Raw genomic sequence first — 25,664 nt, 5'->3', positions numbered from 1 at the left:
AAAAAATGAGTGGCTGTCTTTTTACTGAGTCATCATACTATTTATTCACCTGCAACCCCCTGCTGGCCCTGTTCTTCACTTTCTGGACTTCAAAACAATGCCTTTACTACTATTTCATCCTAGATTTCTCCTCTGCAATGGGAGCTTCCTCACCGAGAGACATCATTCTACCTAGCCCCTGGCTCAGCCCCCTTCTCCCAATGAGGAGATTCTCCTGGAGCCTCCATTTTGTGAAGGGATCCAAGTTACCTGAATTCATTCCCATCTAACCTCAGTCCTAACTTTCTGAACTTCATAATTATGTTCTAGTCACCTTCATTTTGTTCCTCCCTCAACAGTTCCCCCTTTGTTTAGGGAGTATTTTTCTTTTGCTTGTATTTGTACCCCTAGCACTTAGTCTACTACTTTACACACAGGAAGTACACTCAGAAAAATGCTTGTTTCATTCTTTCCTTCACTTCCAAAAGGAGGAGAATTACCATTTTCTTAGCTCCTCTTTGCTCCCAATATAGTTTTTTTTTAATTCCAAAACTACAACTATCTTGTTTTTAAAAAATCCTTGAATTGTCTGGGCTTAGTATTCCTGATATTTTTATAAGACTGTGCTCCAAAATAATGTGCATGGTATTTATTTGCCCCTGATTCTCTCTCTCTCTCTCTCTCTCTCTCTCTCTCTCTCTCTCTCTCTCTCTCTCTCTCACACACACACACACACACACACACACACACACACACACACACACAAAACCTTTCAAAAGTTGAGGGTTAACAGTGACAATTTTGGGCTATCTGCAATGGAGAATACCATCTGTATCCAGAGAAAGAATTATGGACTTTGAACAAAGACCAAAAACTATTATCTTCAAATTAGGGGAAAAAAAGTTATCTTATTATGCAGTTTTACTGTCTCATATTTTATTTTTCTTCCTTAAGGATATGATTTCTCTGTCATCACATTTAACTGAGATCAATGTATGTAACATGGAACCAATGTAAAGACTAACAGAATGCCTTCTGTGGAGGTGGGGGTAGAGGGAGGGAAGCAAGAATGGGGGAAGAATTGTAAAACTCAAAAAAAATAAATCCTTCTTAAAAAAAATAAAAATAAAAGTTGAGGGTTGAGCTTCTTATGCCTCCACATCAATTTCCTCAGACAACTATTTTTTTCCTCATCACAATTATTTCCCCTTGTCTTTAGAATTAAATTCCTTATTATTTCCCATCTCTCTGGGTTGATTTTTCCTAAGAATTTGTGTCCATTTGCTTCTTCTTACCTTGAACATTTTTTTAAATTTGCCCTCCCAAAATCTGTGGTACATGTCAAACTATGTTTTTATTTTCACTTCCACCATCACTCCACCACCTAGGAAAAAAAGTTGGCCATTTACCCCCGAGGTTCCTAATATTTCCCCCCAGGAACTTCCAAACTAGTGGAAGATACAGCAGATGTCTAAATAAATGAATTCCTACATCATTATTTCTCATTCCTCTGTGCTAGAATTGTGATCTGTTTCCTAACATCATTTCTTCATTCAATCCAAATGGTTTGGAGTATGCTTTGATATTTCTTCTTTCACTGACTTTAATGCTTTCCATCATTTACACTCCCCTGGATTTCTTCACATACCTTCTTAATATACAAAATGCTATAATATAACTATGTTTCAAACTCCCTCCTACTCCCTTCTATTTCATCCCATTAAGTCTCAGTGATCACTAAACCTTCTTGTGTTGTGACCTTAAGACAAAAGTTCAGGAGATACTGAAGGTTCAGAAAGTAGATCAGTTTGTCTTCTAGTATAGGGTGAAAAAAGAACAATAATGGGAGATAAGGTTGGAAGGAAATGATACAAATTGGTTAAGTGAAAGGCCTTGACTGTCAGGTTAAGAAATGTGAACTTCAGTAGGCAATCAGGAGCCCTGTGAAGGTTTTGAGAAGGTAGCTGCTGGCTGAAGAGGCGTACTGGGAAATTAACAAGGTAAGAATGAAGGGCTGGACAAGAAATGAAGCCACAGAAGTGACTTCAACAAGCAATATCCCTAAACAATTTCATTTTCAAGTCGGCTTCCTTTCCAACAATGGTATCACCTTTCTCCTGGATCTTTCAGGCTTAAAATTTTAAGTGTCAACACTAACTCTAATGAATAAGATTTTATTTTTGGAGTACTGACAATATGAAATATAAAATAATCTAAAGATGAAATCTTTTGCAATGCTAATACCTGAATATGGTCATATATCTGGTTTTGATACCTGAATTTAACTTTAGGGTAACCACTTGAAGTAACATATTTTGGCAACATACCCTGGCACTTTTTTTCATGTTTGAAAGTTACTGCTTTAAAATAATTTATCCATTTAAAAGCATAAGCAAGCAACACTTGAACTCTCAAAATATTCATAAACTCATCTCTCTAAAATCAAACTATCAAAAGCTTCTTTTCAGAAGCATATTTCCTCTGGGCCTTTCCTACATATGTCTTCTTCTACAAAAGTTTAATGAAGATTTAGCAAAGGTGAGTGAACCAAAGAGGAGCAAGCACTGCATTTCCATTTTCACCAAGTGCTTACATGATTTTTGGAATCTTTTCCAAGGCATATTTGCAGTTTTCAATTCAGTGGTAATTGCTATTGGCATAGTCCTAGCACTGAGTTTTCTCTACATTTTAATCCATCAAAATATGGGCTGGATCACTCCTTTTTCACCTAAAGTGACTAAATCCCAAATGTTTTCCCCAAGTCTTTATAAAAAGAAAAAAATCCATTTTCATATATATTATTTGTTTCCAATTCTTTTTCTCCAAACAAATGTATTTAAAGCTGGAGCAGTGCCTTTGTATATTTGTCTTGTTTGTTTTTTTTAATTAGTGTAAACTCTGGTACAGCTCATGTCTGTGACTGGTATCTATAAAGACTGAGCTAACTTTACATTTCACATAGACAACAATTTCTGAAGTCAGGATTTAGAACCATGGTAACCGGGAAAAGTATCATATGCATGACATTTCAATATGTTTATGGCTTTTAATTGGCCATGATTGTAAGATATTTTTGAAGGTCCCTCCAGAGAACAGTATCTTGGAAATGGATACAGGTATATAAGGTACCCACACTGGCCCACCTGCTGGCAGGAAAGGCAATGGAACTGTCTTCTTAGATAGATGTCTGAGGGAGGAAAACAGATAACACAACTCGTCTTAGAAACAAGCTGCAAGATGAGGCAGTAAAAACCCATCAACATACATCATCCTATCATGGTACAGTGTTGTCCTCCAGCCTCTATTAGCCCTCGCTGCATCAGCGTAAGTCCCAGACACTTTATCCTGTTTATAATTGCTGATGAGCAGTAATAAGGCCTCCATGCCTCAGCTCCCGTCCGTTCCACTTCAGTACCCACCTATTAGGTAATAACTTTTATTTACAGCCTTGCTTGATGCGCTGTTCTATTAGTACAGCCGAGAACTGAGTAGGAGGGGGAAAAAAAAGACACTTTAATGGGCAGTATCATTGCAAGCTTGGATGATTTATAATGCAGCATTGTGCCTGTTCTATTACCACACTCTTCCTGCTGCTTTGGGAAGGTTGTGTTTCTAACACACTGCCCTCCAATAGGAAGATAAAGGAAAGGCCAACTAAAATAGCCACATGCAAAAAAACCAAAAACAAACAAATAAACAAAAAACCTCTCAGAAGTGCTCAAGAAAAAGTTTTAAAATTCCCTTGATGATCTTTTTAATAGTGTTAGCTCAGATACTATGCCTCAAAAGAGCAATAGAATATCTAATTAATGATAGAGCACAACTTTTCTTCCTTACTATGATAAAATGGCTATAAAAGCAGATTTCAGTTCTAGTTGCACAAAGTAACAAGTAAATTGCATTTTCACATACCACCTTCAGCAATCCAATACCAAAGTCTCCTTCCATCCCTAGCAACAAAACTCTTTTTTTCCCCTTTTATTCTATAGCCCGCCCTTCACATATAAAAATTCCATTCACATGTCTAATACTCTGGCTTTATATCCACTTAAATACTAAGCTTTTCCCTAAAAGAATAGGTCACATGAATATATTTACATTGGCATCTGAAAACACTAATGTCTGTTAATATTGATGAATATTGAGGGTTCTGATTTTTGCTCACTGATACAATTAAAAATTGCAAGTTTTCTCCCCCCCAATCTTTCTTGAAATCTCAATATAATAAGTAGTATGTTAAACCCTTTTATATCAAGTCATCTTATATCAAGTCATAAACTTAATCTCCTAATTCTATTCTTTCAACAAAATAAAAATTTAGGTAGGATTGATAAAAAAAAAAAAGGCCAAAAACCAAAATAACAACAACAACAAAAGCCCTGAGAAAATAAATTAATAGGAAGTGGATGATGTTGCCACATCTAGCCTTTACAACCTAGTCAGTCCATCAGTCACTCACTCACTCATAACTTACAAAGCCTATGATACTCATTTATGGCAATATAGTATATATTACAACTGGAAATTGCTTCTTCTTTTCTCTCTATTTTAGGGCATATTTTAGAACAGAGACCATTCATGCCCTACTATTGTTCTTTGCATTCTTGTCCATTTAAATTAAATTAAAAACCTAAACACCCCTACCTAAAAAAAAAAAAAGATGAACTACTTTTGGACCCATGTTAATAAGTACAGAAGGTAAACCGATATTTTTATACTTTTTTTTGCCTTGACAGATTTACTATTTTGATCTTTCTTCAATGGTTATATTAAATGCTAATAAAAATGAAAGGTTTATGTCTTTCTTAATATTCTCCTGATGGGAACGTGCATATTACATAAGTAGGTCAAATTTCTAATCTCTATCTCAAATGCTGATACTGCAGACCTGAGGGGAAAAATATATTTGAAGGAAGGAAAAGGGTGTGATATAAATGCATGCATTTTATACAGCTAAATTCAACAAAAAGTTCAACAAAGCAGGGAAGTAGAATCCCTAAAGTTCCCTAGTCTGTAGAACCTACCTTCCCTCTCTAGGAATGATTTTGAGAGTTGAACGGTTATGAAAATTTATTCTGTAAGAGATAAAGATAGTGATGGTAGGTATTTACAAGATTTACAGGAAAATCTTTGATTTCATAATCATATCCTTTAGTTTCTGATTCATTTTAGATTCTAATTCAAAAGTTCCAATATAAAGCCCATAGAAACGAACAGTCCTGCAATGAAATGAACACTGATTTGGAAAGCAGTAGGAAGCACATCAAACTTCTCTTAACTTCCAAGGGAAGGGGAGTTTCTTCACTCATCTTAGTGAGCCTAAGGAAGCTGAAGAGTGATATGAAGAAAGGCTTAGGAAACAATGAACAATATAGTACTATCACACGCTAAAAGGAAACCAGGCAATCATAAAAGTAAAAACACAGATTTGGTACAAAATTGTATCAGTGAATGGACATGAAGAATACTGAAAACAGGGGTTGCTGACCAATTCCAAATAAGAACAAGATGACTTTTAGAACAAGCTGTCTTGGTGTCTAGCCTCAGCTGCCTTACCCTCAGGCAATATCGCAGTTCTCTGATGGCACTACAGATGGCAATTTACTTTGTGACTTGGATAATTATGATCACATTTTTTAACATCTATGCAGCAGCAATTATTCCAAAAATCATTTTTATATCTATCAGATAAAGCATTATATACTCAACATAACATGAATCTTTGTTAAAATATGACAACAGTCACTATATAAAGGAATGTAATAACAAATAAGAAAAACACAGATAGTGGAATTGAATCCTGCCAAGTCTAAGTCAAGATTGCAAACATATAATGTTTTCCCTCAATCATTTGATTTCTGTCTTGAAATAAAGTCTTCACTGTTTCAAAAGGAAATATAAAATATAGTGGCAAAACAAAGCTTTACATTAAGGAATAAGAGTGGTAGACCAGAGAGCAATTTCTTTCCTAGGTACACCCCAAAGGTCACTTATTTCAATTTATTCAGCTCCATCCTTTGCAGGATGCAGTGAATGCCTCCATTTGTATGGCAGAACACAGGGAACACTAGTCCAGTCAGCCATAGAAGCGAATGAGATTCCCTGTTCCATTTTTCAAGGGCAATGCAAGAGAGAATGTATTCAAGTTAGACCTAAGACAGGATACATTTCTCTAATCTTCATCAACAATAAACTAATAAACAAGGGGATTCCTATTCTAAATAGATAGTCTTAAATAATAATACCCTTTCTGACTAGACATACCTTAGGGCTTTGAATCATTATTTAAAAAAGCAAATTATTCTACCTGCATGAGCAATTTGAGGTTGCAGCAGCTTTTTATCTGCTAATCCTCACATGTTCTAAAATTGTTGTTCAAATAGCAGCTTCTACCACCAAGTCTAATAACAAGTACAAAGTGGAAGTACAAGTATTGAAACTACTATTATGCCCTCTATCAGACCAAAGCAGAAACCTGAGATTAAAAATGAAGAATAACAAACAGGCAAACTATTCATAAAAGACACCTTAGACTTTTTGCTGGTGGTTGTTGAACCACCATTTAGGGTCTTCTTGGTAAATGACTTGAGGAGTTTGGCATTTCCTTCTCCAGCTCATTTTACAGATAAGGAAACTAAACTAAATAGGGTTAAGGACTTGTCTAGAGTCACACAGCTAGTAACTGTCCAATGAAGTTGGATTTGAACTTAGATCTTCCTGACTCCAGATCTAGTTCTCTTTTTTTTGGTAAGGTTTGTTTTTGGTTTTTTTTGGCAAGGCAATGGGGTTAAGTGACTTGCCTAAGGCCAGACAGCTAGGTAATTATTACCTGTCTGAGGCCGGATTTGAACTCAGGTACTCCTGACTCTAGGGCCGGTGCTCTATCCACTGTGCTACCATCCACCCCTAGTATTCTCTTCACTGTGCCATTTAGCTGTCCTTTTTGGCTACTAGAAATCATTTAATGTTTGGTCAATCCAAAAGTCTAATTCTCAAAGCACCAAAAAGAAGACCACTAACTTACCTGTTAAATTACTAGATGGTCCACCCTCTCAGCACAAAGATGCTATATTGGATGTCCATCAACTGGAGAGAATGGATCAAAATACTATGATATATATATAGATATATATATAGATAGATAGATAGATAGATAGATAGATATAGATATATAGATATAGATATATGTGCAACAGATTTTACTTTGAAAATAAGTGCGACAAAATTCAAAGAAAACTGGGAAGACCTGTTGGAATAATGCAAAACAAAACAGGCACATCCAAGAGAATATATACAGTGACTACAACATAAAATAAAAGATCACTGAAAGGAAGTAGAACCCTGAAGGACTGAAAAACCAGTGAAGATGTATGAAAACAGAAAAGGAAAGTATTTCCATTATGTCCAACACAATGCAGAGGCAGGGCACTACTGTTTACAAAGATATATGTCGTTACCCTAAGGAATGTTCAATATTGAGAGCAAAGGTTTGAAATGACCATGATATAAAGACAAATAACAGAGAATTAAAAAAATAAGTTTGCAATTGTCTTTGGGAGAAGAGGAAATGTTAAATAGTTAAGGTAGGAAGAAAACCTCATGATTGTTTAAAACAAAAAAGGTTTTTTATTCAATAATCATTAACAGCTGACACTTATTCATTCAAAAGTTGTATAGATATGAGAACTGACCCTATGGGAACTGATGGAATTATCAAACCAGAAGAGTGCTCAGGACAGCCTGGGGTGACAACCAATAACAGGGGTAGGGCACAGATGACAGATGACCCTACAAGGAAGTATGATGTAAATAAGGTCATACAGATAGGAAGACAAGAGCTATTATAAAAACCCAAAGAGAAAAGGGTATCCAGGGGGAAAAGTGATGAAAGGTCAAGAAGTTTGAGGATGAGAAAAGGTTACTAGGTTTTGCAGTTAAGAAATTAGAAGAAACCCTAGAGAGAACAGTTTCAGTAAATCAATGAGATTGGAAGCCAGATCAAAAAGAGTTGAAAAATAATTAGGAGTTAGAGAAATGGAGGCAATGAGTAAAAAAAAATATTTTCTAGGTATTTGGCTGTTAAAGGAGAAGGGATTTCATGACAATGGTTTTATGGAATCGCAGAATCAAATAGATTTTTTAGAGAATGGGAGCAATCTGGATATGTTAATGGGCAGCAGAGAAGAAGCCCATAGATAGTGAAATCTGAAATAAAAGAAAAGAGGGAATAATTAATACAGCACAATCCAAGAAGAATACAGGTTAGTCTCAGGTTTTGAGGTGTGGTATTGAAGAAAACAGGAAGTTTAATGACCTTAATTTTCTCAGGAAAGAAGGAATCGAAGTTCTCTCTCAAGACAAAGAAAAGGCATAGATAGAGAAAGAACCAAGCTTAGAACAGGTGCTGTAGGTAATGTAGTAAAAGAATCCTAAGGAAAGAATAAAATGACTACCATGGAGCACAAGTCCAGAGATTAGATAGATTAAATTTACTGTGAACCTATTCAGTACAGATTCATGAAGTTCTCCTAAAGGTATCAGTAGCAATAAAGGTATAACTTGGAGTTGAGTTTGAGAGAAAGAAGGTGACAATAAAGATGAAAGATAGGCTTAAGATAGAAGAGACAGAAGATTCTAAAGAAGAAAAAGTTTTGATCAGAGAAAGAAGTTCAAAGTTTCAATGGAACCATGACAGGAACTATGACCAAGGTTATAGATAAGGTCCTGTGTGACTGATGTGGTATTGACAAGAATTCAGGAGGTTGATGAGAAAAGGGACCAGAGTGTTCAAGGAGGCATTGTCTCATGTCTCTCCCTGTGAGAAGGAATAAGGTGGAAATGAAAAGTGTGACCTTGAGAGTAGACTCCTCAAGAATAATCTCACATTACTGGAGGTTAGTAAATAACTGCAACTAGAAGTGTAACTGTTGCAGGGATGTCCACAAAGGATGTCCTCTTCCCCTTCCTAGCCACCACTTTTGGAAGCATGAAAGGAGGAGCCAATTCTGGAGAGGGTGGCCAGAGATATTACCCTAGAGAGAAGCTGGGTTTTCTACTGTTGAAATAAGGCGGCAGTGTGAAGAGGTCTAGGAATAAAGGGAAGTTTGTAACAAAATAATTTCTGAAGGCATGAGAGAATAAGACAGGAGAGGACCTGGACTATGGGCACTATGATGACTAAGGAATCAAATATGAGGGCAAAGAAGAGAGGGAAAAAAATTTTTTCTGTCAGCAGCTCTTCATAGACAAAAGAAGAAGTAAAGCTAGAAGTTTTCTCATCATAGAATGAGTAATAACTAGTTGATACTGGCATCTTAGTCTTGTTTACCAAATAAGGAGTTAAAGGAGCAGAAAATTGGTTCCTCATACCATCCTCTGTTAAGCAATATTGGGTGGATATGTCTTTCTTTTTCCATTTGTTTTGACAAAAACACAATTTATCTTTACCCAGGGCACATCCCTGGCCCATTCTAGAATGCCTAGAACTCAAAGAGAATAGTATTGTCAGTCACTGCTGTCATATACAACTCCATAAAACTGATCTGTTGTGAGGAAAATCAACCCAATCTTATTCAAAAGCAAACTACTAAATTCCTTAGAAGTTTTATTGTGGAGGGCATTTTGAAACAAAAGACAACTGACTGCTCTAAAACTCTGAGGGAGAACAAGTGATATTTCTAAATCAAAACAAAACAAAAAAATCTTTTATGATGACTGTGGTTGAATTTTTTTCTTTTAAAAGTTAGCATGGCTCTTGCAATTCCTGATAGAGAACTTTAAAGAAAAGATTTTGATTACAATGAAAAATACTTTCTTTGTGACCTTTGGAAGAACAATACAATCTGTGAGATATTTTAAATGGCAGGCAGGCTTATTAGAAATGGAAACACTGTTTAAAACAAATTAAGCTATAGAGGAAGAGAACATTAGGTACTGTTTCTATTCTTTGGAAAGCTACAGGATTCATGACTTCATGTGTAATAAAAATTCCACAAATAAACAAGGATGTTCCCAGGTTCCTGTGAGTGGGAAAAGAATAAGAAATCACAAAACTGTAAGAGAATGACTGACTGAAAAGAGCTATTATATGATAACAGGTCAAAATCCTTATTAAATGTACCACAGTAGTCCTCACTCTTCAGCACCCACTTTATATATAAAAGATTTTCATGAGTTTTTCTCATTTTAAAAAAACAAGCAACATGTCAAGCATTAGGAAAGGAGTTGTGCTCCCTCTAAGCTTCATGCCTGAAACAACATTCTTTACATACAAGTCACTGAGAGGAAGCTAGGAAATGACTATATGCCAAACTTTACTTCCAGTTCCCATCAGAAAATAACCCCATAGAGGGTTTAAATATCAGCTCTGATATTTAATAAAAGCAAATATTTACATGATGCTCTAAGGTTTGCCAAGTACTCTACATAAACTATTAGCTCTTCATCTTGTGATGTTAGCCCCCCTTTTACTGGATCTTTGATGATACTATTATTGGCAGTTCCTGGAAAGAACCTTCATCTTCCAATGCAGAAGAAAATATTCTCTGTAATTTATAGTCAAAAGAAAATTGGCCAGAGCATAGAACAGTTAATAGATTTCTCTGCTCCTTTGATTCCATATTCACACAGGATATTTGTCACAGACAGGATTTAAACTCAGGTCCTTCTTAGTCCAAATCCAGTACTCTTGTCATCTACTCCAAGGTACCTTTCAGGATAGCAATATGATCTCAGGCAAGGTATTTAACCTACTCATAACCCCACCCCCAAATTTTTAATTTTTTGCTTTTTTTTAATGAGGCAATAGGATTAAGTGACTTACCCAAGGTAGTACGGCTAGTAAATATTGAGTGTCTAAGGACAGATTTGAACTTGGGTCCTCCTGACTCCAGGGTTGGTGTTCTATCCACTGCTCTACTTAGCTGCCTCCCATCAACTTTAAAATGGGGCTAATAATATTTGCTTTATGGAGTTAAGTAGAAAGTACTATGAAAGTTATAAGGTGTTTCATAAATATGAGTTATTATCATCATCAGGTAAGTCAACATGACACCTTTACAACACTACCAACCTTTTTATTGCCACTTCCATGTCATTTCAAAAATCAAAAGAAATAAAAAGAAAGAAAGAGGAAATGTTGGCAAGTACACCAAATACAATTTAGGATCTAGGCAATGGAAAGCATTTAGAAATGAAGGAATGATGTACGTACCTGTGCCACAGGATCTTTTGGTTGGCGTGATTAATGAGACATGAGCTATATCTGTGCATGGCCCACCTAGAAACAAAAAGGCAGGGACATCAGTCAAGTAGCAGTCTCTATGAGCCTGCATATTTGGAAGCAGGGGAAATGCAATGGCAACATCCCTGGGAATATATATATGACCCAATTTTCCATATATTTAATAAGCTAAGGGAGCTATTAAGATTGGTTTGGCTTGGGCAGCTAGGTGGTGTAGTGGATAAAGCACCGGCCTTGGAGTCAGGAGTACCTGGGTTCAAATCCGGTCTCAGACACTTAATATTTACCTAGCTGTGTGGCCTTGGGCAAGCCACTTAACCCTGTTTGCCTTGCAAAAAAAAAAAAAAAAAAAAAGATTGGTTTGGCTCTTAAGAACATAGTTCCATACCCTGTCCATATTATACTATACTCACTAGTATTTAGTATTGTTGGCCAATAAGCATTTATCAAGTCTTTTATATGTAAGCAACTGTACTGTGTTCTCCAATGTTTACAAAGAAAAGCAAAAGAGAGTCCTTGCTCTCAATGAGCTCACAGTCTAATCTGAGAGAAAAACATACAAACTACTACATACAATAGAAACTATGTACAGGATACACTGAAGATAAGCAACCAAAAGGAGGAACCAACACAGAGAGGATAAGAAAGTCTTCTGGTGAAGTTATACAATTTTTTTTTTTAAAGTGGGGAAATTGAAAGAAGCAAAGGCAGTAGAGATGGGGAAGTAGAGAATTTCAGGCAAGGACAACCAGTGAAAATGCAGAGTCTGATGATGGAACAACTTACATAAGAAACTGCAAAAAGACCAGTGTTACTGGATGACAACATATATGGGGGAATTTATGACTTGAAAATGTAGGAAAGGACCAGGGTCAGGTTATGAAGTACACTGAATACCAAATAGGATTTTATATTTGATCCTGGGGATAACCAGGAGTCACTGGAATCTATTGCCTGGGATTGCTGGGTGTGACATGGTCAAATCTGTGCTTTAGGAAATCAATTTGATGGCTGAGTAGAGGATAAATTGAAATGAGTAGTCTTGAGACAGAGAAATCAACCAGCAAACTATTTCAATAATCTAGGCATGAGGTGATGAGAGCCTGCAGAGATAGTGATGGCAGTATTGGGGGAGAGACGCTACAAAATTAACAGGGTTAAGCAATGTATTGGATGTATGAGAAGATGAGGACTTTAGGATGATACTAGGCTGAAAGTTTGACCCCAGGGGAAAGGATACAGTTCAGTCATTTTAATCATGTAAGAAACCTTCATTTTGGAAAGTCTTCACTGATAGAGAAGACTGACAGAGATCTGAAATTTAGTCTGAAAGACTGGGGAACAGAGTTCTAAATGACTTGTCCTCATTTGCATGGCTAATTTGTGTCAAAGACAGGACTTAAACCTAGATCTTCTGACTACAAGGACCAGCTCTCAATCCACTGTGCCACTCTACCTCTCAACAAAAAAATTATAAAATAATATGACTTGGTTTAGAAAGGAAATTCTTTTAAAAAGGGCAAACTAACTGAGGACTATCTGGTGAAGAAAATTTTGTTTAAATGCAATAAGTATGATATGACATTTAGGTCATTAGGATACTTCATACTCTAGAATGAGAAAATTTTTAGAACTGAAAATGCTATTAGAGATTCAATTAGAAAAACCTACTCATTTAAAGATGAGAAAAGTGAAGTCTGGAATGGTGAAGTCATTGGTCTAAGATCGACAAACCAAAACCTGATCCATTTTTTACCAGATAGATTCCTAATATTATGATATTGTATTATGTAATCCACCAATAAAACAAAAATGTGCCAATAACTGTTGCACAGTTCCAATTTTAGACAAGACTCTTAAGTCTCCATTTCTTCACATGTCAACAAAAATGAGTAGAATGGTTGAGATAATTTTCAGCTCAAAAATTTTCCGATTCTGTGTCTAGAAATTTTGAAATTTCTGGACCTCCCAGCATGTCATAAAGGTTTCTCTTAACAAAATTGACCAACAAATCAAAAACAAGCATTTATTAATTGTCAGTGTGCTATGCATTATACCATGACGTGGAAAAACAAAGACAAAAATGGAATAGTCCCTGTCACCCAAAGTACATTCTACAGAAGTCATTTCCCCCTATCTCACACTGGCCTTTTGCTCACTAAGACACAGTCAACTTTTAATTATACTGTTTCTGGACTCCAGGTCAGATAGGGGAAAGGACACTAAGCTGCTATAAATCATATCTTTTCTTTGCTACTCACTGAAGCATGGAAGAGAGAAGCCTAGATTCATAGAACTTATCATTCCTTTACACTTTGTCTTGTTAAGTCTTCAACAAGAGGCTCACAGCATCAGGACATAATAGCAACATCCTTTAAAGGATATTGAATATAATGAAGGGGAAAGGAGGAAAAATAGTGGTGGCAAATTATCCAATTCAATTCACCTGGGGTTTACTAGGTTCCTATTATTTGCCTAGCATGGTTCTAAATAGTGCAAAAATAAAAAAATAAATTCCCTGCATTTAAGAAATGTGTTATGAAGATGAAATTTAAGATACATCCAAAACCAAAAGATTTTAGATAGGGTTGTCCCTGAAGGTCTTAGTATAGTTTTAAGCTATTAAAGATATTCAGGTTTCAAATTGTATTAAGACTTTTTGGACACCCTATATATTAATATGCTAAACTGAATATAAAGTTGTTTTTTTTTGCAAGGCAAATGGGGTTAAATGGCTTGGCCAAGGCCACACAGCTAGGTAATTATTAAGTGTCTGAGACCGAATTTGAACCCAGGTACTCCTGACTCCAGGGCCAGTGTTCTATCCACTGCGCCACCTAGCCGCCCCTTGAATATAAAGTTTGAAGAAAAAAATGTTACTACTGACCAGTCAGGAAAAAGATCTCAATTGACTAGAGTTATTAGAACTCAGAGTGGGGAAAAAATGACTACTTGAATAAGGAGTATGGTTCATATGAGCAGAAAACAGGGTAGACATACTAGGTGAAAAATACTCCCATAGAATTCTTGGAAAAAGATTTCTACCACATTTCCTCTTCTTCTACCACCACTTTTGTCACCAAAACCATAGGCTAGTTAGCTAGCTTAATAAAGCACTTACTACATGGTAAGAATTGTGCTGAAATATTTAACATATCTTAGTCTGTTATCTGTGAGGACAACAACATTGGGATGTAGGGGTCATAATTATCCTCACTTTACAGGTGATGAAATGAGGCAACAAGAGGTTATGTGGTTTCCTTAGGTCTCTCAATTAAGGAGCTGTGGTGCACATGAATTCAGGTCTTCTTCACTCCAGACCCAGTGTTCCCTCTATTCTGTGAGTCACCTAGCTACCAACTGCATATGTTCACATTAAAAATATTAACAGTGAACTCTCTAGAGGCAGTTTGAGCTAGCTCTAGAATACTCCTGGATTTACAGATATAATCTGTATAAACAAAAGCTCTTCTGGCTCCTCAACAATTTTTAAGACTACAAAGAGATCCTGAAACCAAAAAGTTGTGAGAATTGCTGTTACAGGATAACAGAATTGGAATCATCCTGGCCACTCCATTAATTTCACAGATAATGAAATATTAAAGGGACCAATGAGGAACTGCAGTAGAATTACTGTGAAATTCCTATAACTCATGGGAGGGACATGGAAAATGCAAAGCATGTTCAAAATTCTTAAATTCCATTCTCTTGGTCCTTTCCCTTTACCAGCAATAATTTCTAAGTTTCTTTTTAAGCATTCTTTCTTAGGAGGCTGGTGATGAGATGGGTGGAGAAGGAGTGGAGGATATGTTTAGGACCTTTTAATTCTCCACTATCTTATGTAAACTGATGGAGTTAATCTTCAGAAAGGGTTCTCTGCAGAGAAAGCAGTCTCATTCATTTGGCTGCTGCAGGTTAGATTTGAGCTCACTCAAATTTGCTACTATAAATACTATTCTTGTCACACTTACAAAATGTATAGACTCTTCTACTTTCCATGCCTGGGTGAATAGCCCTTGCACCATATATAGTCTGATAGCATGTTCTTTACCACCCCCTATCAATTCCATTTCCCTCACTAGAATCTGGCCATGGTGATGAAATTCCCATATAAAACACAGGAATGACTAATCTCTTAAACTACCTGAATTTCTTATAGGTAGCAAAATAATGTATCCTTATAAAATTGCAAACGCTCAAGGAAGTCAAAACTGCTGAAAATTTGACTGGGACAACTAAGTTAACCAAAATAAAGTTCTATTTAAAATTAATAATCATAAATGCTATACATTTCTAAAACTATATATTATCATTATTAGAATCTTAGTTTAATTCTGAACAAGAATATTTATTATTATTTTTCTCCCTCCCCTCATAGACTGGATTTCTGTAGGCTGACATATAAATAACTTTGAGGCTATCTAGCATATCTCAAGATACATCATCATGAAAGAGTTCTCTAGAGATCTTGTTAAACTAACAACCCAATTCAATATATTCACTATATTAGAGTAAAATACAAATAAAACCACAGTTGAACCAAGACAAATTGATAGCAAGTGTAACCAGCAATAATAATGCATCCCAGTTATGATGATTGGATTATATTATAAACAGAAAGACTGATATTAAGTCCAGTCTAGTTCACCATTACTATGAAATTTCACATTATCCAAAATGGGAACAGAATTCTCTAGTGTGCAGGGCAAGTGAATTTATCACAATATTGTTGTTTAAGATTTTCTCACCTTCAAATCAACCTAGCTGCTATAGAAAATTATGATTTTATCTGTCTTTAAACAATTAGTATAAAGTCAATGCTATTAAAAAGGAAAAATTATAAGAAAAAAAATTTGAAGGGATACTTTTCAAACTATCTACAGTAAGGTATATGAAAAGTGGCTATGTGGTTCTAGTAAAATATCTCTTCTTATTTGGAAATGCTAAGTAAGAGGATGACGTCCAAGGGCATGTATTATCATAAGGGGACAGTTATTCAAAAACGGACTATGACATAGTCACGGTCACAGGGATTTTCTCATCCAAGTGAGATGTTATGAAAGCAACTTTACCCAAAATTCCATTCTTTTGATAGTGGCCTTCACCTAGTTTTGTGAGGATTTTACATAGTAGAGTCCAGTGTCCATTTATAAGGAAATTAGGCAGCCTAGTTAGTGCAAGAAAGCAGGAGCAGGGCTGTACCTGGCATGAAGACCTGGGCTCAAAACCAGATTTTTCATTTACTGCATTGTGGTCTTGGGAAAATAACTCTATCTTACTTTCCTCATCTGTAAAATGAAGGGGCTGAAGTAGGAATCTTCTAAGGTAAAACCTTTCCAGTTTTCCTATGCTTCTAGGGCCAGGGCTCTGAGATTAGGGAATGCTTTTCTAGGATCTTGAATCATTTATATATGTGAGGCCATGATTTTAATCAGGATGAGGACTGTAGAAATTACTTAATCCTGATATTATTAGAGTCCACTGAGATTTTAATAATCTTTTCTCACTTAAATTTTCACTAAAAGTGTTTCTCTTCACTATGGTAAAATCCTGGAAGATAAAAGATCTGGTAGTGATGGTAGGATAAAGCATAGCTAAGCTAATTCACAGCTAATAATAATAATAATAACAATAATAATAATAATAGCTTTTTGCAATTTTTTTCTTCAACATAAAAAGATTTGATCACTTTTCGTGTTTCTGCACTTCCATGGAAAGCTATCATCTCCAGAAGATATTTTATTTAGGAAAATTTTACTTTTGTGTGATGTATCAAATTTCAACTATTTAAACTTTGAAATTTGCATGCAAATAATGCATAGCATATAAGTTTTTCTAACAAGTTAAGTTTGAATGCCCTATGCACTCTCTTCTCGGTTTGTTTCTGTTCTTGTATTAAAGTTGTCATGCATAATGCAGTGCCACTATAGATCCCATTTGCAATTTCACACAATAACTCTGATGCTGAATTCCTTTGTTGTGAGGCTCTCCCAACAAATACAGATTTTTATACCATGTGCAATTGGATAGCATTTTCCTGTTCAAACAGTTCTAATTTCAATCCTGAAGAAGTTAACAGCAGAGGTCAAATCAGCATATTCAGTACATGGCAACCTGTAAAAAGGGAAGGTTTTAAATAAACATGTTCTTTAAATATCAACACTCACATCTTGAGTCAAAGTAGACAGATATTCAAATTTTACTTCTACCATCCTACAGATACACTGTCTGCATCAAGAGCCACAGAAGTTTCTTTGCCAGCATAAACTAAAAGGAGATTGTTGCTTAAGGAGGAAATTGTCCAGATAGCAACATTATATTGTCCAGCAAGGATTTAGTAACACAAAAACTAAGAACTTATCACACAGAAAGGGAGCAATGTCCTTTAACCTTGAAAACACATATCAAAAACCTACAGTTTGTTAATGTAGCTGTAACATCTAGTTATTTTTGGCTCCTAGTACCACTGGTCCTCCTTTGCTGCTATAACACTGTGCACAAAAGACATCAATTAGGAAAAAAAGGATTGTCAAGCAGTCAGTCAGCTAAAAATTGCCTGTAGCTCAATAATCAAACATTTTGCTGCTGGTCTCCAGTAACTCTGTAAAACATTAATACACAAAAATAGCCATTCCTTTTGCAGATTTATTACACTTCAATATTCTTGCTTAATTAACATGACATTTACATAACAGGGCCTAATTAATTTCAAACTAAAGGCACTGTAGATTAATTAGGAATTCATCATCCCCTAGTAAGTAGCCTGTCAATTCCACTTCATCATAATCTGTATGATGTTTACCTTTGTATCTCCAAATACTTTCAAACACCATTTTCTTAAAAGGAAATTTGAACAACATATTTTAATCTCTAACATTCTCAGGTGATGAATGTTTAAAACAGGAAAGTTCTTGATAATAGTTTACTGGAAAAATAATCTTTTTAGTTACAGATTGCATTTCATTCCCATCTGGTTCTAAAGTGTTTTACAACCTTTTTGAAAATCTTAGAAACATCTAATCATTTCTTTATCAATGACATTTTCTTTCAAAATCTTTAAGACAGTGATGATTTAGGATTTGACACTGACTGAATTATTAAGGAATAAATAAATCTAAGCAAGCAGGAGATGGGGAGTAATTCTGGGGAAAATGTTCCTCCTACTTCCAATCACAATATCCAAAGTGCAATTCAAGGACTGCTTTAATTAGAGAGAACACACTTAATCTGTCTACATAACTGAATTTGAAAAGAATCATCTATTAAAAGGGAGCATACACAAAGATAAGAGGAGTAATCCACAAAAGAATTCCCCAAAGGTAATAGTCCTTTTCCATCAGATAAAAACTCAGTATTACACTATTTGATACAGACTAGGCAAACAAATAAAACATTATGAATTTATCCAAGCAGAGATCTAATACCAACTCACTACCAGATTTCAGGAGGGATGGATCCATTAAGCAGCTTCAAAGTGATTCAGAACTTGCCCTGTGACAACTATCTTGAACACAGTGTATCTCTCTTTAAGATACTTTTATTTTTATTCACCAAATTCATTGCTATGCAACTCCCTCCCCACTCCCCACCCCAATCTAGGTCAGCCTACTCTCCTCAGAGGAAAAAAATAAAGCTCCCCAAGGTTTCTTTATATTCCCATAGAAGCTTTATATAAGTAGTGGGTTGTAAGATGAAGTTGGCCATCTTTTCAATTTGTACAGCATGGGAAGATTCTTTAAAGGATAAGTACCTACATGAGTCTCCTTAGTTGTCACCACACTAAGTAATGGAAGCCAAGCTCCATAGTTTAGTGAGTGGTGGAAATGGAATGCTAAAGTTAATAGCATATATGGCTAATACCTCAGAGGTCAAGAGCAGTTACTAGGATCACACTGTCACTTAAAAGTGAAATAATTCAATGACTATATTGTAAATGGAAAGAATAGAAAACAAAATAAAGCTGAACACCATAATGACCAAAGTTGGTTCTGAAGAAGGAAAAAAAGTCTCTGGATGGAAAATACCACATAAACAATCAGACTTAGTTGACTTATTGGTTATTTTTCCTGGATTATATTTTTTCCTCTTTCTCTGTTACAGGGACAGTTCTCTAGGTGGAGAAAGGGCAAGGGATATTTCTGGAAATGGTGATGAAATAAAAAACTAAAGTTATTTTAAACTTTTAAAGAGGAATAATGGTTAACATAGATGGTTGATCATGTTTTTGTCATAGGTTAATTAGGAGTTGATATTTTTATCTGATTCCTTCATACCCTGCCTGACTTACTTGGTAGGCAATGATCACTGCAACTGGCAAAGAGGGCCAGCGATGCTTGTTAAGGTATCCTTGTTCCCTTTTCAAATGAATTTTTAAGATAGCATCATGAACTTCAAACTTCTATGAATGCTCATTGTTTTTCATTTGATGTTGGCCAAGTAAAATGTACATCTATAGTAAGGATTTATTGTCAAGTTGCTCTATACTAATTTGATCTATACTCAGTAACTGAATTACTAAATAATCTTGAAATTGTTAAAGTTACGCAGGGGTTCCAAAGGATTTTCAATTCATAAAAACAACACACAAAACTAAAATTCCCAAATATGATTATGTCCTGGAGTGTTACATGAAATGCAAAGTATGCTACCATCTAGTGGCTTAAAACTGGAAAAAAAAGATGTTTATTTTGGAGGGTCAGAATATAAAGGGGCTAATTATGTTTTCAGACAATTTTCTCTTTATAGTAAAACATCTGGCTTGTCACTTAACCAATTTCCATTGTGGTTCTGTTCGATTTAGATATTTATTGTAGAGGAAACTAAGATTTCTGGTTTGAATTTTTCCAAAAACCCAGAAGTGGTTCTCATAACAACATCAATACTGAAGGAGTTTTTAATCTTCTGACCCAGTCAAAAGGCAGAGCACACTTAGACACTTTAATAATGTTCCCAAAATTTCTGTTCATAGCTGTTTCAGAATGAGGATTGCAATGCCCTTTTTCTGAATGGGAACAGGTTTTGTGTATGCCCTTGACAGAGCCTTAAGAGAAAAATAGAAAAGACTACCTTTTATTCAAACCCCAGACACTATTATAAAGGTTTTTTTAAAAAATTAAACCATTCTTTTAAAAGAATTCTGAATAAAGTTTCCTGTCTTTTCTATCCCTTCCTTTAAATGCTTATAGTACATTTGTAGGAGGCAATAAGAGATGTCACTACAAGAGTCTTGCTCTGGAAACTAATCTTAGTTACTTTAGGAACATAATAGATTTTTAACTTTTACCTCACTCTCTTCATCCCCTGAAAACAACCCAAAATACACACAACAGAATGGAAAATCTCCATTTCATCTAACTCAATTTAGAGCATCTTCATAACTAATGAAAAATGAAGGGACTTAGTGTTGAAACTCATGCTCACAAATTTCAGGAAAATCTGGTATTATATCCTTAAACTAAGTCTATGTAAAGCAAAAAGGATAACATGTTAAAATGCCAGACAAGATTTTGCAAGAGTCTAGTATGTTTCTGGCCTGGCGTATCTGGTCACATTAAAGTTTACAATCTGTTCAAAGCAAAATGATGAATGTTTGCCCATCTCTGTAAAAGGTAAACAAGACAGCACAAAAGGAGGGGTCAGGGGAGGAGTGAAGGGCTGAAGCTGTATTAAGTATGACTGTTCACCATGACCTTGACTTTCACAGAAAAGCAAAGAGCATTTTTAAAAATTAGTACATAAAAAATAAAGCTGAGGAGGTCTCAACTCATTCCAAATACTGAATGTGCATACAATTTATGAGTGATTCTTTGTGAGACCTATAAAAAGCTTTTAAATGAATAACTCTAAAATAAGTGTTCATGAAGTCATGTCATATATGTCTGCATACTCTCCAGAACATCCTTACATATCTGCAGCAAAAAATAACTAGTTTCAAATTGTTCCAGAAGGAACCCAGGTGGTAAAAGAACTCAAACTGGTTGTCCGCCCACTTGGTTATTTCAGACAGGTTAAGTCATGTGTAACTTTAACAATTTCAAGATTATTTAGTAATTCAATTACTGAGTGTAGATCAAATTAGTATAGAGCAACTTGACAATTAAGTTCTTACTATGGATGTACATTTTACTTGGCCAGCATTAAATGAAAAGAGATATCACTTTAAACTCATTTAAAACTGAAAAACTATTATTTGAAACTGAAGAACTGATTAAAGTCAAATATTTAATCTCAAATTATATTAGAGAAATGACAACAGTGTTTAACTTTGGGTGATATGGTACCAAATAGATGACTAGGAACACAAGCAGGTTGTTTGAGCAAGAGTAACTTGAGCAAAAAATACAGAGAGAAGATGTGTTCTTTATTAATGCCTCAAATAAAACACAAAAAATGAAAGACAAGAGTTAGTTAGGAGAGATCATACAGATAAGGAAATTCAAGCTTCTTCCCAAGTCATGATTCTACCTAAAAAATTCCCTATCAAGTTGTCATCTGACCTTTGCTTGAAAACTTCCAATAAAAAGGGATTCACATTCCCATAACAATAGCCTAGTCTACATCTGGAAAGCTAGGATTATTTTTTTTTTAACACAGGTTGAGGTGAAATCTCCTTAACCCACTGTTTCACATTTTCCCTAGGATGATCAAGTAACACAAGTCTAATCCCTCGTCTGCTGGATAACCATTCAAATACTTCAGAGCTGTCAGTCATCATGTCCTTTCCTAAGGCTTTTCTTCTCCTTGACAGATGCTTACTTATCTTAGACCATTCTCACACAGCATAGTTTCAAGTCCCCTCATTACCTTGATCAACATTCCATAAACATATTCTTATCAGTGCCCCTTCAAAAACTTAAATGGCCAAAATTGACATTAAGATGAGGAATATTAGGGACAGAATAGAATGATACTATATATACACCTTTGATCAGGGCACCATATTGTTGTTTTTTATTAATGCAGTGTACAATTATTCAGATTAAGAATCTTAAAAATCTTAGCTGCCATACAACACTGTTGCAAGAACTTGTAGGTCTTTTTCAAACAGGACTGACTAAAGTAGTAGTCAAGTATCTGCAACCAAGTGTAAACATTTAGTTTATTCCTACTAAATTTATTCTTAATAGCTTCATCTTATTGTTTCAGGCTACTGAAATGATTTTTGGATTCCATTAAGTATAAATCTATAAATCTATAAATTCCATTATCTATAAATCTAATAAACATGATTTCTATAATGGCACTTATATCAATAGAAATGTTGAAGAGAATGAGGTAGAGAGCAATCTACCAGAGATGGGATTGATAGCCTGGAAAAACATCTCTGGTGGAATATGGTTTCTTTTCTATTCAGGAGCATAATTATTTTTAATCAATATAGGTGCAGACACAGAAGATCTGTGGAGAATTGGAATCCAAAATACTGTCAGTAATCTTTGAGTCCCATTAGTCAACCAATTTTGAGACCTCTTAAGGGCCTCAAATTAGTTTCACCAGTTTTCATGTGGGGAACAGGAGGAATTCAGGGTGGCTAAATAAGGAGGGCTTAGATTATTTAGGCTTTTACAATGCCAAATGGATGTCTGAATATCCTCTTGCCATTGGGAAGTTAAAGAAGATTTTTATACAAGATGAAAAGGGCACTTACTATCTTAAGACTAAACTTACTTTCCTTTATAATTTGAAAGAAAACACTTAAGTGGCAAAACATAGAAGCAGTGTAGTATAATAGAACATTAAGTTTGCAATTAGAGAATTAGAATTTGAATCCCAATTCTACTAGTTAACCACCACTATAACCTTAAACAGTTACATTTCATGTCACTGGAACCCAGTTTTGTCACCTAAAAATGAGAGTGTTGTTTTAAATGATCTCAAAATGTTTCTTTTCAGTTCTAATTTATGTTTCCTATATTTGTTCCTCCTATTCAAACTTCAAAGCTTTAGGGCAAGTGATATGGGGACTGAGATATTAGAAACAAGATTTGGGTCTATAGATATAATTTACTAAATGTCATTATTACTGCTCTCTGGCCCTGTAGGAATCTTGCAAGGAGAGAGAATCTCTTCAGAAACAACTGTCATACCCTGTCCATACAGAAAGGGACCGCAGCAACTTATACCTCAGACAGCCTTTACTCTGGAAAACTAGGAACCTCTCTTCCTTTCCTTACTCCAAACATATAAAGTTAATTCATATATTATTAATACTTATGTTTTTAAAAGAATCATTATCATCCTATCTATCAGAAACTCTATCATAACCCTGATTGGAGATGACTGGAGATGACTGTTCAAATATGGACTTATAAGAAATGAAGATAATAATATTGAACGAGAAAAATAAAAATGACTTAGAAAATGAAAATCTTCCTATAATAATTTTTTTGTATATCTATCTAGTATCATGGATTAATAAAGTTCTGGCAAAATAAGATGATAAATTTATTTCAGGTTATCTATTGAAAGGTGCCATGATGGACTAGTTTTAAACCAGTCATAACATGATTTCTATTTTGACCATATGGGCCTTAAGATGACAACTGGAACATTTAAATGAGTTCCAACCCAGTTAGCATTATAGAAGAGAGGGATTGAGAAAGAAATACTTCATCTTGAATAATTCTTTTAAGAAAACACTGCTGAATGCTTTAGTCCTTTTACACTTTGACAGGGATTAACTTAATGGTCTCATACATTGATTCTCCTTGAATTACAGTCATTCTATTCAATGCGGCATGCAGCTGTACATCATCATACTGTACTGCAAAATATCAATCTTCTTAGAACATGACTTTAATGAAAGCAGTATGCTTTACAGAACTAGCAACAAGATAAATAAATGTACTGGAAAAAAACACCTTTAAATTAAAATCAAAAGAGACGTTTCAAGTTCGGGCATTCTTCATTATGGGAAAGAATTTTCCACTTTGAGACTATTATATATCAAAAAAGCTCCATCTGTTGTATAATTATCTCTGATAAACAGTATGATGCTTTGAGCTTCATTAGAGAGAAGGGAAGGAGAAACAGAGAGAACTGTAAATAAATCTCACCACTATATTTCACTTAGAGCTAGCCCAGCAGGAAGTTTTAATGAATTTTTATTTAAAAAAAAAAAAAGCAGTAGCATTTTCCTGCTCTGAGAAGCTACCCTATTTGCCAAATATCTAATCCTTTGGATTGGAAACAATCTATCTAAAGGTTCACTCAAAAGAGAGAAAACAGGTTTTATTTCTGAAGGTTCAGGAATTTTTCTCAATATACTTTTCTTGAATTTCATCATTAGTAAAAGAGAACAAACTTTGATTTAGCCCATTGACAATAATTCTCAAGGTCTAGACGTGTTCAACTGAACCGAAGACTTTTAGTCAGTGAAACCCAACACAAAGCACAAAACTAATGGTTTCCAACCTGCCAAGGACAAGTTGTAACAACCACTACCGTTTATCTAGTGCTTACTGTTTCAGGTACTGTGCTAAGTGCTTACAATGATGATCTCATCTGATCACCTCAACAATCCTAAGAAGTAGGTGTTATTACTCTCATTTTACATCTGAGGAAACTGAGGTAGAAGTCATCCACCTTGTCTAGGTTTACATGGCTAGATGAGCCCAAATTTGAACTCTGGTCTTCTTGACCCCAGGTCTGGTGTTTAATCCACCGTACCACCTAACTTTCCCAATCTTTTGCGATAGAAATATCCTGAAAAAACAATCAGAAAATTAGGGCCTATACAAGTAACAATAAATATCACTACTCAAGTTAATTCAATCTAGACCATTATAACCAAACCTGCTATTAAATCTACTACTATTAAGCACCTACTATGTGCCAGGAACAAAGATAATGTTAATAAAGATGGACCAAAGCATTTTCAAATCAAAGCTAAATCACAATAAATTAATAAAATTTCCTATAACATTTTGGTAGTGTTCACATCCATTTTATCTTCTTGGTGGCTGTTTTCACTCACTGTCATTGTCTTATTTGTTCGATTACATGCAATGCTCCAAATATTCTTTTTTTTAGGGCTTTTTTTTTTTTGCAAGGCAATGAATGGGATTAATTGGCTTGCCCAAGACCACACAGTTAGGTAATTAATTATTAAGGGTCTGAGGATGGATTTGAACTCAGGTACTCCTGATCCAGAGCCGGTGCTCTATCTACTGCACCACCTAGCCGCCCCACTCCAAATACTCTTAAAAAAAAATCTTTATTTATAGACAGTACCTAATACTTCAAATACAAGTTTAACCATCTTTTTTTTGGGAAATGTGACAAAACTAAATATTACCCAATCATGACTGAAGGTGACCAGACAGCTTCTATTTATAGCATTTTCCCTTTTCCAAACATCTCACTGGAATATTTTAAGAAAAATTTGGTTACTTCCTTTCACGGGATTGGGTTAAGAACCAACTCTACCTTACAAATCAAAAGA

The 25,664-nt window shown here is 35.1% G+C and overlaps 1 protein-coding gene across 3 annotated transcripts in view; it reads right to left on the bottom strand.

The window, feature by feature from the left end:
• ZFAND3 (zinc finger AN1-type containing 3) overlaps positions 1 to 25,664 on the bottom strand; it is a 348,505-nt gene that overhangs the window by 75,165 nt on the left and 247,676 nt on the right. For 2 of the 3 annotated variants that reach the window (XM_074236842.1, XM_074236840.1), the window contains exon 4: positions 11,192 to 11,257. The exons of the other annotated variant lie outside the window; for it this stretch is intronic. In XM_074236842.1, the coding sequence (XP_074092943.1) occupies positions 11,192 to 11,257 (66 nt within the window). The remainder of the gene's footprint in view (positions 1 to 11,191; positions 11,258 to 25,664) is intronic. 3 annotated transcript variants of the gene reach the window in all.

Source organism: Macrotis lagotis, chromosome 5 (assembly GCF_037893015.1).
Source record: "Macrotis lagotis isolate mMagLag1 chromosome 5, bilby.v1.9.chrom.fasta, whole genome shotgun sequence".
Lineage (NCBI taxonomy): Eukaryota > Metazoa > Chordata > Mammalia > Peramelemorphia > Peramelidae > Macrotis > Macrotis lagotis.
This window is presented reverse-complemented; position numbering and strand designations above follow the sequence as displayed.